Source organism: Apteryx mantelli, chromosome 1 (assembly GCF_036417845.1).
Source record: "Apteryx mantelli isolate bAptMan1 chromosome 1, bAptMan1.hap1, whole genome shotgun sequence".
Classification (NCBI taxonomy): domain Eukaryota; kingdom Metazoa; phylum Chordata; class Aves; order Apterygiformes; family Apterygidae; genus Apteryx; species Apteryx mantelli.
In genome coordinates, this window is record NC_089978.1 from 182,695,641 (window position 1) to 182,709,831 (window position 14,191).

The 14,191-nt window shown below is 45.5% G+C and overlaps 1 protein-coding gene across 1 annotated transcript; it reads right to left on the reverse strand.

Moving 5' to 3' along the window:
• Window positions 1-4,694: 4,694 nt before the first annotated feature.
• Window positions 4,695-13,975, reverse strand: LOC106488475 (cathepsin E-A-like). The gene is made up of 9 exons (XM_013947364.2): window positions 13,920-13,975; window positions 13,570-13,747; window positions 11,377-11,494; window positions 10,340-10,458; window positions 9,452-9,651; window positions 8,159-8,281; window positions 7,391-7,535; window positions 5,143-5,241; window positions 4,695-5,054 (listed from the first exon to the last, which is right to left on the reverse strand). Exons 1-9 carry the CDS (start codon window positions 13,973-13,975, stop codon window positions 4,875-4,877), a joined length of 1,218 nt encoding a protein of 405 aa, XP_013802818.1. The 3' UTR covers window positions 4,695-4,874.
• Between the last annotated feature and the right edge of the window lie 216 nt (window positions 13,976-14,191).

Below are 14,191 nucleotides of genomic sequence, written 5' to 3' on the forward strand. Positions count from 1 at the left end.
ATGCACACAGTCAAGAGAGACATGCCACCACTCCCCCATGAGTGAGTATCCAGCTGGACACTCTCCCTCTGGGCAGGCAATGGTGTCTGCAGTCATGGGGACAGGGACCAGCCAACGTGGGCTGCAGCTTGCACACATGAGGCAGGATAGCTCAGGGCGGGGAGGAGCAGGGAGAGAGGGAGATGTAGAAAATGATGGTGGCTGCAACAGCTGGCAAGAGTTGTGTAGATTGCACAGGCAGCAGCTCTACACAGCTCTCCTGCACAGATGACTGCACTTCAGACAACAAACCTCTGCCAGAGCAACTGGTAGCACCAGTGGCTACCTGGAGTTTTCCAGACACTCCTGAAGCTGAGAAGGGACTAAGGACCTGCCTGCTCCTGTGCCTCTTGCCAGCAGCTTAGGTGAGGAGGCCTTGAAGTAGGCTATCATATAAAGCAGCACTCTCTCTCATCTGGGTAGGCTTTGAAAAAAAGCAACTAGCCTCCCCACTTCCACCTCTTCCTGCTTTGTTTCCATCTGGGAACCTGCTCCTGTTGGTGTGCATTAGGCATGGTGTAAGCAGTGCCACCATGTCAAATCCTTTAAGGATGCTAGACAAAAGAAGACAAAAGAACTTATATTTCTGGATCCTCATTGGTTCAGGGAGCAGAGGACACTTAGCCCAGGGAAGAGCTGTTCAAACTCATATTTAGAGAGTTTTCGGTACATGGAGAAGCCAAACGCAGGTTACCCAGGCACCTAGGAATGTGGTACTCCATACAGTGAGATGAGATGACTCCAGTGTCAGACAACAGCTGAGTAGCGAGGTTTAAATCAAAGCTTTGACATAAGGTGTTTTGAGGCAAGCTGACCCTTGCCATATTGGAACAAGTCCTCAGGCTATTCAAGTTGCTATGTTCAAGTGTCCCAATACAATAAGGACCCGGACAAAGCAGTATTACAATTAAATAAATAGCATCATTTTCTGGATGGCCCTTACTAGGCAATAACCAACTTATGGCAGCATTCTCCAGCTTTTCAGTCTTCAGAGCCCTGGACTGCTGATTCTCCCTGGGGAAGGGGACTCTCTTGCCCTATGACAGTGCTGGAAACACATAGTTTATCATAGTACATCAGCAGAAAAAATATATTTTTTCCTCCAACGTTCTTTATTTATTCTTTTATCTGGAGCCACACTTTCCAGTTCAATTTTTTTTCAATGTAATTACATCTGTGACAGTCAAGGAACTCTATTTACCAACATACTCAACTTTAAAAAGTGTTAAGTTTTAAGTTTAAAAATGATACATTTTAAGGACACTCAGACAGCTCCAGGCAAACAGCTAAATCCAAAGTTAGGGTGAGTGAGTGCTTCTGTCTGTGGGAGCCTGAAGCACTCCTTTATAGGCTTCATCAAAGACAGGAGAGCAACACAGGCTTTGGCTGGTATTTGACCATACTCTTCCCAGCCATGTATGTACATGAAGGGTTTTCAGTAGCTGTGGAGAAAACCTGGCTTCTTATCTAGCTGAGAGGCTTTTCTCTCCATACAGTACGAAAGCTTGAGGCAATGTCCTTCTCTGTGTAAGAGGATTTAAGCCAGAAATTAGAGGTAACTGTAATTAGAGATGCCCACTCTCCCATTAGTCTAAGACCCTGATGAATCTGCACCGTAGGTCCAGTCCCACCACACGTCCTCAGCCTCCTCCTTCCACCCTACTTCCACCAGGGCGTTAGGTATTGGAGAAAAGTCTCGTCCTCCCCATCCCAGACATCAATTTATTTTTTTGTTGACGGCACTGCTAAGCTAAAAGAAGTCTTCCTGCCTTTCTTATCTCTCAGCTGCGCTCACCTTCCATCATCTTTTTCTCTGCCTGGCTGCTCTCTAGGATGCATGATGATGCTTTCCAACAGGCTGTTACGCATCCCCTGAGCAATGATTTTGCTGCTTGACCCTGCCTCTCCCTCTCACTCTGCTAGCACTCCCTGGACCAGCGACCGTGTTCGGTCTTATGTGGAGGCTAAGAGTGTCCACACAGTAGCTATTGGGTAGATAAGCTTCAGTTAAGTCCCACTGAGGTTTCTATTACATGTAGACATATGCTAAATTAGCAACAACAGCTCCAAAGTCCCACAGTGTCTTCTGCAATACAGAAATAGCATTCACATGTAGTAGGCTAGTTCCAGGTTAGGTATAATATTCTAGTCATTGCTTGTGAAGAAACTAATGCTGGGATAGAGTTATCAGAAAAATTTCCTCTCCTCAGTTAGTCTGTTATCTCATTTTTGCAAATGTCTGTGGGCTCTGATTTGTATGAAATTAGCTTTTGGGATTATATGCTCTCTTAGGCACTTCTCTCAGTAAACTGTTTGCCTTAGCATGGTAAATGGACTATTTTAGCAAGCTCAACAATTTACAATTCATGTTCACTGGTATAAACAATGTAGAATTATTGCATGAATAAAGGCATTTTGAAAAACACGGTTGTCTTGACTTTACTGAACTGTCAAGAAACACATCTGGCAAAGGTTTGACCTACCATGCAACTCAACTTGATGTGTAAAAGGAGCAGAGAGACAGACCTACAGAAGTTGGCAAAGCTCATAAAGACTGAGGAGAGAATAGGGTTAGGATAGATGAATATGTCAGAGCAACAGCTTGCTACCATCAAATGGTGTTAATCTTGAACAGGATGGGATATATCAGAATAAAGAGAGGGCCAGTCCTTGCACTCTATGCCTAACTTTCCACATATTTCTAGGACATGTTCCCACTCCACGCTAGAATTTGTGAAGCTGAGATGACAGTGTTCAAGCTGCATGGACACATCCCACCACCTTTAAAACCCTCAGTCACAAGTAACACACCACTAAGTCTGACTGCAATTTCCTATTCAAGGAGTACACATGTATTTTGGAAATAATGGAAATGTTAAGTCAGCTACATGATAGAGAAAGCAAAAATATCCAGCTGCTGTTAAATTAATGATATAGCTTTATAGATGTTTGTTTGTCTTGACTTAGGATTAAACAAATGAAGTTTTCTAGACAAACAGGTTTACTTATGGTCACTGTATTCCTTAAGAATGGGATGGACAAGGAGAGGACAAAGCAAGACAGTCCTGAAATAAATCATAACTGTGTATAGTTTAATCTTTTCTGCAAAAAGAGACAAATGGCAACTGAGCTGCTGCTGCTAGAGGTTGGTAGCCTTGACACCAAATGTGTGACACAATGTAGTTGCAAATATAGAGCCGTGAAAACATGCATCAGAGAGAGAAAATATTTCATACTGGAAGGCAAGATCAATATTTCAGAGATATCTACACACAGACCTTCTCGCTTCATTAGTACTTGCTAAGTCTTACAACTGCAGCCTTAAAATCTAAGAGGCAGTGATTGTAACTCTGCCAAGGCAGGTAATGGGTGTCATATTAGTTGTGTGTTAAGCACGTTGAGACACACAGCAGCAGCAAATCCCCCAAGAGCGCAGGGCTGGGCAGCCGCCTGGGCAGGGGCAGCTTTGCCCTTCAGCCTCTCTGCCCTGCGCCGCAGCTGCATTTCAAAACCCCTGAAGCAGCACCTCTCTTTCTGCCTACACGGCTTTCCTCTGCATGGATATTTTTTGGCGTTAGGGAGAGAAAAGCAGCCCAAGTATGTCCCATTTCTCCCCTCCATATCCTAGAGCAAACAAGGATTTTTAATTGCTGTTTTACTTTCTCCCCTCTTCCTCTCCAGCCTTGGTTGTGGGAGAAGCCACAAATGAAGCTCTCACGGCATAGGACCCACTGCAAGAAAATTTAAACTGAAATTGAAACAGCATTAAGTCAAAAGGAGATTTTCCTTGATTAAGTTTATTCATGTGTACATGAACATTATCAGTTTTAACAAGCAAAACAAACATTCAAATGGGCATTATTTAGGTGAGTCGTCTTTTACTGTATCACTTACGGAGACAACGCAGCTACCTGTGGCCGTTTCATACCTCTGTCAGAGCTGAAGCTGCTGCTGAGGAAGGGACAGCGCAGGCTCAGTGCTGGTGCTTTGGCCTTGTAACTCGTCTGAAATGAGGGGGTGCTGCCATGCGATTTCCAAACTGCTCCCTTTACAGTGACTGTGCTCTGACGTTTGTCATGCAAACAGACGCTGCTCCCAGCCACCAGAACAGGCCGAAGGGCAGAGGTGTCAGGGAGTAAAGGCAGCATCTGACTAAAGACCTAGACGCTAGACACCAAGACACAAGAGAGGGAAAGTGTCAAGCGAGATTGAACCCCTGGGAAAAGGCAGGTTGGAGGTGACATAAGGAGCAGGGAACTGCATGCAGGGAATGGCAGGGGAAAGGGTCACATTCCCGCAGGGCTTGGTCCAGCTCCTCTTTAGATAAACCAGTTGGAGCAAGCCCATAAAGAGAATTTACATGGCACTAAGGAGACAAGGTTGGACAAAATCCCGAAGAATAAGTTATAACATGGAAAACAGTCAGGAAAAGGAAGTCAGCAGGAAATGAGATGGAAGCTGACAAGCAAGAAGGAAAAAAAGATCCTTGGAGCAGATCAGACTAGGGTTAGTTTCACCCATTTATAACTGCTGTCACATCACCCTTGTGCTGCTTAGCATTTTTAGCCTTCTTTTGCAAATCTGAGTGGTGAGCTGTTTTCACTCCATCTAGAGAGCTGTGGCATTTACCAGTTATTCAGAAAAAATGTTTCTCAGCTGTAAACGGATAGAGGTTGAGCCAAACTATAAAATTTGGACCAAGGATCACCCCAAGCCTTTAAAACCTGGGGGGGCTGTATTCAGGTCCAGGGTTTCAGTCAAAGCCCTTCTTCCTACATGTGTTGAAGATCACTACAGAAACACTCTGGTTAAGGCAGAAAAAATGCTGTTGGGACTCAGTGGTAATCCTTCCGATGAGCAGCTTTTGCAAATCCCACTCTGTCATTCCCACGGTCAAAAATGCAGTAAAATGCAGACATAAAGACATCTCCTAAAATCCAGAGCGGGCCGGTGCGAGTGGTGATATCCAGCGACTGGAAGCCGCTCATGCAGAAGGTTTGGTCTTCGACAGACTCCTGCAAGGGAAAGCACAGTTCCTTGTCATGGCCCGTAGCTCACTCGCTCGCTGCGGCAGTGGAGCGCTGCCAGGCCACCCATACGCACCTTTACCACGTAGTGCTCTGCCGTCAGTTTGTATTCATGGTGTCCAATAGTGAAGCTGATGAGAGGCAAGCTGGACAGTCTCCTGCAGTCCACGAGAAACTGTGTGCAATGCATTGATCGATACATGGTTGGTTTGCTTTTTTGTAAAAACACTGTCCTTTAAGCTCAAGAATTTTGCTGCAGCTGAATTTACTACCAAAACCAGTATGAGGCTGACTTACAGCCCAGCCCTGCCCTCCCACTTTCTGGTTCCCGCGCTGGGTCAAACCACGCTACCAGCCCACACCCCTGGCACCAGAGACCCTGAGGAGCAGGGCTGACGAAAACCCTCGCGAGCCCCAAAACGGGCAAGGAGAGGGGCACGCTGACCCGGCACAGCTCCGAAGCAAAGCCAAGCTCATGAGCGCCCTGGAGCCCCCTGCGAAGGAGATATGAGTAAGCTCTGCCGAACAAAACTGCCCTGATGCTCGGGCTCAGGCTCGGCCCGGGGAGCTGCCTTCAGCCCGCACAGGCAGCGCCTCGCAGCTGCGGCTCTGCCCCTCTGCTCAGCAACATTGTATTTTTAGAAAAAGGGGCTCACGCAGAAAGCTTGTGAGCAATACCGAATTTTATACTTTACTCTGCCCTAGAGTGGAACTGGAAGAGCAGAACAAGGCCATTAATCTCTATAAATATTGCATTCACTTACAGCAATACACAGGATCATTTCCTGGCCTCTCTATTTATTTCATGAAACAACTGGGATGTTAAATGGCACTGCAGAATGCTCCAAGCCCCAGAGGGATCTTTGCCATAAACTGTAGTGTTTAAAGTCATTGTTTTAGAGGCTTCCCGTAAGGAAGAGCCCTCTTTTTTGCTGTTAAATCTGCTTTTTGAAAACATAGTCTGAAATATTCTGTACGCCTATCAGGTGTCATACCATTAGAGCAACAAAATAAACCAGGGGATACAGAGTAAAAAAGCCACTAAAATGCAAGTGGAGAATATGAGAAGCTAGACATAATTTCATTTACATAGTTAGTATGTCTAGGACAAATGAATTCTTGCTGGAAAGAGGTAGAAGTTCTGGTAAAATCACTGATGAATGCGCATACTTACACCAGGATACAGCTGAGCCAATATACTTAGCCTGTCTGTGGTTGGTACAAAAACAGTGAGGATTTTTTTTTTTCCCCAGAAACTGAGATGCTCGCTGAGTACTATTTGTTCAGCATTGTCTAAACATATACTCCAATGACCTGTTTCATTTGCATTAATATAGCTACATTTGTAACACAGTTTATCTATGTCCCTTTGAGAGTATCATTACAATACAGGCTTGATATCAAAACATATTGTTTGAGATGTATCTGAACATTAGGGCAAAAGCAAAATTTAAGATTTAATTGCAAAAGAAGTCGGAAGTCTTGTGGGTTACACAGGCGCAGCTCCAGGTCTTCCTCTACAAAAGGAGGCAGATTTAAGACTGCGCTTTCTCTCTGATCTTTGCCCAGTGCCACCTGAAAATGCCACCTCTTAATTTTCTTCAAAATGCAGTTTTGCAGGAGGATCAAGGCAAATGCAAGGTTAACAGTGACTGTGTGCAGTAGCCTTACCTGGGGCCCTGGAGCTGTGGCAATGCAGTAATTAACGGCGCAAGTCAGCCAAAGGCCAGCAATAACTCACAGGGAAAAGCAAGCTGCGCTCTGCCTCGGGACGGGCAGGCTTTAGCCATCTCAGGTTTCTTATCCCGGGAATAACACACAGGAGAGACAGCAAGGGGTCTGGCCCTCGCACCCATGCCTTACCCAGCCATGAGCAGGCTTTCGGGGCAGCGTGGCTGGGGGTCCTCCTGGGAGCCTGGGGTGAGACCTCCTACCCTGCAGCCAGCAGGCAGGAAGGGGCCCATCATGCCTATCACTGCAGGGCTGAATTTAAGATACTTTTCCACTTCCTGATGCTGACAGGCTCAGGGAAGCTGGCAGCTACAGCCAGGCACTTGAAAAGGCAACCCTAACCCTGATATACAGTAATGGAGCGATTCCTTAAACAGATGGTCCCGTCATTTCCTTCCACACCATGACTGAAGAGCGCTGAAGAGGACATGGACATCTGGGAGGCGGCAGCCCGGCTCTGCGTTCAGTGCTTTCTCTGAGACTTTTCCTGAGCTCTTATTTTGGTTATTCTTTCCCTTTCCCCAGCCGGTAAGCTCCATGCCCCAAAGAGTTTCCCTTCCGCCCTGGCTGTTTGCTGGCCGTGTGGCTTTTACCTCTCCCGTCTGCGACGGAGTTGCCCCAATATACTCCTGTAACCGCCTGATTTGTGAAGAGGGGCCAGTGATAAGAGAAGTGCCCGAATCGACGATGGCTTCACAACCGTGGGAGCAAAATGCCACCTGGCCCTGGATCTTTATACTGCAAGTGAAAAAAAAAAAAACCCCACCCTTAAGCAAACAGTACATACGCTGTGACAGGAACAACGCATTACTGCTAGCTAGAGCACCCTGTCAGGCTTTCCCAATTTCGAAAGACAAGGACGTCTTTAAAAGACATGAAAGTTTTAAAAGAAAGCAGCATTAGGAAGAGTTCTCCTTTATGGACCCACTTTTCTGTCTTAGGACTCCTGTAGCGCTGATCATTTGCTGTCTGCTGATGAGCTTGTCCTCACCCACAAGGTGAGACCCGCAAGATGTGTCCTCATCCTTGTACATAAGAGGAATAGGAGCAGATGGCCACTGACTGCTTTGACCAGTATTAAAAAGAGGGATTGCAGCAGCAGCTGGAGCTGGATTTGGTTCTTTGGTGCCTTAACCCCTTATCTGAATAATCCCCCAAGAATCAACTTGACCATTGGTGGGTCATATTAAAATGCCCTACAGAAAGGACTTCTCAGTCCCATCACAGGAAGCCCCCTGTTTGGGAGGAGCAAAGGCAAAACACTGCACCGAGGCCTTCTGAAAGCGCTTTGCAAGGCTTTTCTTTCTCCACAGGCTTTACGGGGAGAGGTGAATTTTGCCGGGCATTGCATGCACACATACTTGTTAAGATGTATTTGCCAGTAGCTTTTCTCGGTGACTGGGACCCAGTGAATGGAGCCTTTGTAGCGGGAATGGTCTATGCCCCCCAGGATTAACTCACCACCATTCTCGGTGTCTTCTCCTCTAAAAACAGAACACAGGTTAACAGAGACGTAAGAGTAGGTCAACATATACCGATGAGATTACACTTTAAAAAGCAAAAGATGAACCATGGCCCTTTCCAAATTCATATATGGATGGCTGAAATGGATTATTTTTAAGTTATAACTGAATAAGTCCCAACTCAGAGCATCCATACAACCCCTGAGAAAACTTACCGTAGGTTGCTGAGGACTAAAGATAGACACTGAGAGCGGGCTGAGCCAGCTGCTGGTCTCACCTCAGAATAAACGCTAGATAAAACTGTGGAATTACAGCTAGGTTTAGACTAGGAAACAAAAATTTCTCTTCTGAAATGTGGCCACTTGGGTGTAGCAATGCATTTCTGTTCTTCTCCACTCGCCTGAAGAAAATCACTGGCAACTCAAAACACTCTAAGTCTGAGCTGGGGGCTTTTGTTTTTTTTTATGATGAGCTCTAACAAGAACAGCTATTTGTTCAAAAAAATTCATGGGTCCCCCCAACACATTTTTTCTTTTCGCTCCATTTTTTTCAGTGGCAAGGTGAAAAAATGAAGAAAATGAGAAAGAATCCACCAGCCTCCAAAATCAAATTATTTTTTACCAATTTCTGACAGAGATAGTAGTTTTAAGGGAGGAGCCTCTTTTTCTTTTTTTTTCCTTGAATGTTTATTTTTAAATATATAGCCCAACCATTCTGGATATATAAATATATAATATAAATCTGGATTTATATAAATATAAACTATATAAATATATATATTGTATAATATATAGTATATGTGATATATAGTATAGTATATATAGCATGTGTAGCATGTATGATATATCTATATCAATATATAGACAATATAAACTATATAAATATATATATATAAACTTATAATATAAACTTTATAAATCTGGACTTTTTTTCTTTTTTAGTTCTTTGTGTTAATTACATATAATATAGCAGAGGGAGAGAGCTAAAACAAAACTTATTTTAAAGACCTAGATTTGGAAGCATTTTCAGACACAAGACTTTAGCTGCTTTGCTTCCTCACTGATCTCTCTTTCTAGACACGCTCCGGAAAATTACTTTCCGGAGTTGAAGATATATACAGATGCAGAGCTGTTGCTATCTGCATTAAGATGTATTTGCTTCTTTTTTGACACCACCACTTTTAAGATCGACCTTTTCAGATAGAAGGAGAAGACGGGCTGCTCCACCAGCTGCTGATTCATGATGCTGTCAAACACGGGCAGAGCGTTGCCCACTGCGAGGGAGGGGTATCCCAAACCCAGCACCCCGTCGAAGTGGGCCAGGGCAAATGTCACTCCTGGCTCAAACACGGACTCGCCAAAGTCCTGCTCCTTGATGGAAATGTTACTGATCTGTTCAGCACAAAAAAAAAAAAGAACAAACAAAAGTAAATTCAGTATCAATTAGAAGAAATCAGCCGTGTTTCAGATTCATGTCGACTCATTCAGTTTATTAAATGTACTGGAAAGAGCCTGAAGGTCCTAGCGTGACTTGCACACGCAGCTTGTGCCCAGCTGGTGAGAAGCTCTGCGCCTTCCTTTTAACACCTTAATTCTGGGGCTGCTTGTCCATAAACCCAGGCCAGGAGGAAATGCAAAATGAAGTCTTAGGGGTTCATCCTGCCTGGGGAGCACAAGGCAAAAGCAGCACCCGCTCCGGCGTGGCATGTCCTGAAGGGCACCTACGGCTCACACCAGTGCCAGGAGGCAGCCCGACATCTCCCAGCAGAGGTGGCGCCTACCCCCACCCCTGGACACCCCTGGGCACCCCTGTTGGGGGCACCTCACCTCTGCCCCCGTGGTCTCGGACGTGGCCTGTGGGTGAGCCCTGCCTCCCGGAGGGCCTGGGGCGCCTGGGCTCTGCATTAATGAAGTCTGGGACATTTCTTCTGCATTATCTTTCACAAGTGCCTTTTCTACAGCTGAAAACGCAAGTTGTACTCAGACTGCACATTGCCCCATTGCAGCATAAAGCCAGTATCTGATCTGCCTTGAAAGCTGTTGGCCTGGATGCTGACACCCATTTTAGGCAGACACTCACCTGCAGCGTGTCTTTGCCCGCAATGCCCAGAAGCTGGCCCGTGCCATACTGCAAGGAAAAGGCTTCCCCTCTGTGCTCGTACGAATCCGACAGAAAGGACTTGAATCTCTGGTGCACCCCTACACAAATCAAAGCAAATGACACCTGCGCACGGAGGCACGGTCCTGGGAAACGCACCCCGCTCCCCGCCACAGGCCTGGCCAAAGCGCAGGTAAAGCACATTTTGCCTCTCTTACAAATAACGCGTCAATGGAGGCTGCCCATCAGCCCATAGGCACCGGGGGTTTTCTGTTCTCAGAATACCTCGGGGTTATTTTTAGTTGTAAATGTAAACAAGAAATCAAAACAAAACAAAGGAAAAAATCAACATTTCCACAGCTATTTGTAGCTGTTCCTGGTTTCTTTTCCTGCCTTTCTCATCAGCCACCTCCGGATGCACCTTCGGCAGCTGCAGCTGGTGCCTCTCCCGACGGCGGGGAGGCACGAGGGAACGGGACCGGCAGCGTGAGAGCTGGCATGTAGGGGGCTCTGAATCCTCCCCTCCCACCTCCTGACAATTTCACAGAGCAACATCTGGCCTTTTCCTGGACCTGAGGAGCGGTCTTGCTCACGTGGCCTCATCAGAAAGAGGAGGAAACCCCCGTTAGACCTGTGCCTACATGAAGATTTAGGCTATGGCCTTCTCAGAGGGGTACACCAAATTACGGCGTGCCCGTGTTGGAGTCCCTGATTGCAAATATTTTACAGGGGAAACTGCAGCCATCTGGCTGCAATACGTCAGTCCAGGATTTCACATCTTCATGGTCCAGGAGGAAGGTGCAAAAGACCCGGGAGCGCGACGGGGCCTCGGGGTCGGGGCACAGGGGCCGAGACGTGCAGCGATGCGAGTGTCGGGCGAACCCCGATGGCAGGGGCTCCCCCCGGGGCACAATACCATTCCTTGCAAAGTACCTCCGCCGCCGGAAGCTCCTTCGGGAAGGAGAAAGGGCCACCTTACCCCCGGCACGGACAGCACAAGGGACCGTAACATTTCTTACTGCACGCTTCGCTGATGCAATAAGCTGAGGGGACCCAAAAGTTGGACGATCCGGTGTCAAACACCACGGTGAACTTCTGAGGCGGCGTGCCAACGCTCACAACCCCATAGTACTGAGCCTGGGGGAGGGAAAATCCGGTCGGGTTAGTGCTACCTCAGGGCAAGTTTCTCCTGAGAAAAAGACAAGACTTTGAGGTGCAGTACAACGCCTTCTCAAGGTTTTCAGTGCAATTTGGTTTAAAACGCAGATGAAACCCATCTCTACTGGGCAAGGAATTATTGCTGGCTGCATGGGTGACTGCTGACAGCAGATTTCACTCCAGCTGCCTGGATAATAGTGCAGTGTTTTAAAGCATTTTAAGCAGATGTTCAGTGCTGTTCCCAAGGAAGCCAACGAGCCATCTTCCACTGACTTCCAGGAAAGCAAGGTCATCCCCAAAGCAAAGCTCCCACAAAACATGCAGTCTTTTAGGTAGTTCCCTGCTGATATCTATATGAAATCAGTGATGCAAAGCCAGCAAGATCCAGCTCTGCCAATGGCCGAGGGCACCGCCAGACCAACAGTGCCAACGCTGTCGCAGAGGGCCGTGCTTTTTCCTTTGAACGCATTGTAATTAGTCGTTATTAGCAAGCTAAAATGGGTTCCGGCTTCACAAACTGTATCAGAGGCACTGAGCAAAGTTTATCAAGTGGATAGAGAAACCACTGAATGTCCTTGGATATTAACAGAAGATAGAGGCAATCTGTGAACACGTGAACTCTGAAGTGAAGGGTTTATCAGCAGCCAGAGTGCAAGTGTCTAAGTGTCCCTATCTGGCCAAGAAAGAGCACTTGAGCATTAAGAGACCTATTTTTAGGAAAAGGCATTTCTGGAATTCAAAGGCAGATAGAAAAGTAATATCCAGTGCCAAGTCTTTTGTAGCAACACAAATACTTGAATATGGAGCTTCAAGTGCATACTTGTTAATTAATATACACAGTATGGCTTCTGGCTCCAGAGTTTACGTGCTAAATGAGATAGTCACTAAACATGCAAGCCTGTGTGCCATGTAACATCATACTCAGCTACACAGCAGGATTTTATCAGTTATTGTATTAAATAAATCTCTATTGCTTAATCTCTAAAGTGTGGCAGCTCTACATAATGGCCAAAAAATCCAAACAAAACATAAACACACCGCACCGAAACCTCCACAAACCTGTTACTGGTGGTTGCTAGATATGCTGGGGAAGTGTTTTCTGTTTTGTTATTTTGGTATTTATGTTCTTTTGATAAGCTTTAGAGATGGCTGCCACTTTTCAGTCTCTTTTGTTCTTCTTCACACACATCTCTAACTCATCTTCACACATTTCTTTGTGGCCCCCAAGTGTCAGAAAGCTCTTGCTGAATTAATTTGCCTTTCCTTTCCCTTCCTTGTTCAAATGCAGCCTCCACAGAAACTTCTGTAACTTAGCTTTCCTTTAGATAAACACAGCAACAGTATCGAATAAAATAGAAAACAGACCAACAAAATAGAGAAAATGCTAATACCAGGAAAAACAATTTACAAAAATGGCTGACCTGCTAAGCTGCTGCCTGAGATCAGCCAAACTTGTATCTTTTCTTTCTTCAGTTTAAGTGGTAAATTCACCCAGGTTAGTGTTTGACCTATGTCTTCATCAAATACATGTTAAACTCAAGAGATAAAAGCAGAAAAATAAAACCACGACGTGGGTCTTTAATATCACTGATTTATGATTCCACGTGATCAGATAAATGAGATTTGTTTTTTTTAAATAACACATAAACATCCAAGTTTCTGTTAGGTAGCATATAGCCAAATGAACTATTCAGATACTGCTATTAAAAATCCAGCCCAGAACCGAGGTGAATGCAGGCAGACCTTCCACACTTGTTTGGAGACCCAACAAACTTCAGCATAGGTTTATACAAAAATTAAACCTGTCACAGGACTGCTGTTGCCAGACTACATCAGTCTTCTACCTATTCTAACCTCGTTCTATATATGTTTTGTTTTGCAGACTGGTAAATGAATTGCTGGCCATGTAGTATTTATAGTGAAAAGCAAAGAGCCATTCATCTCAAGTGCTATAATTTCACTGAGAGACCAGATTTCAAATGTGCTGGGGGAAAAAAATCTGCCTTCAATGGAACAAAGAGTCCTTATGATTATGTTACCAAAAGCGTACTTACATTCATGTAGTCATACAGCCTTTCTGAAGCGGTTCCTACTGATAAGGCAATATCTGCAGGGAAGCAATGCAGGTACCTCCGAGCAAAAATGTCGGGGTGGTGATTTCTCCAGAATTCCTCTAATTCTCCCTTTTCTTTCAGCTGTTTCTTGATAGATTTAAATCGAACGAGAGGGATTCTAAGCAAATAAAATCAATGCATAAAATGTTAACTAGATCTCCTGTCTAGACAACTCAGATACGTTTTTTTTTTCGTTGTTTCTTTCTTAACACCTCAGGCAACAGCACGCTGAGGTCACTGCAGGAGGTCAGCTGAGACACAGTCCCATGATGCAGCACATCTTTTCTTACCGTTCCAAGGCCAGGGTGAGCGAGATGCAAACCACAGCCAATAGTATCACCCTCATGGCTTCAAGCAGTTTCAGAGTCTTTTGACACTCATTGACTCTGAAGTCTCTTTTTTATAGCTCATGTGCAGCAGAGGGCTCTTAGCCAGGTCAGTCAATCACTGGAGGTCAGTGCTTTGGCAGAAAACTCATTAATGTGTTCTCAGAGTAACCGCTGGATTGTGCAAATATTGGTGTCCAGTGAAAATACTAAGGCACAGATAACCAGGGCACAGT

Bases quoted from the DNA above. Each gene is read 5' to 3' on its own strand.
- LOC106488475 (XM_013947364.2), bottom strand. From the start codon at position 13,975: ATGAGGGTGATACTATTGGCTGTGGTTTGCATCTCGCTCACCCTGGCC. The intron at 9,652-10,339 runs GTGAGTGTCTGC...TGTGCTGAACAG, and splicing joins CGGGCAAAGACACGCTGCAG to ATCAGTAACATTTCCATCAA. The intron at 5,242-7,390 runs GTAAAAGCCACA...CATTGCACACAG, and splicing joins CTCCGTCGCAGACGGGAGAG to TTTCTCGTGGACTGCAGGAG.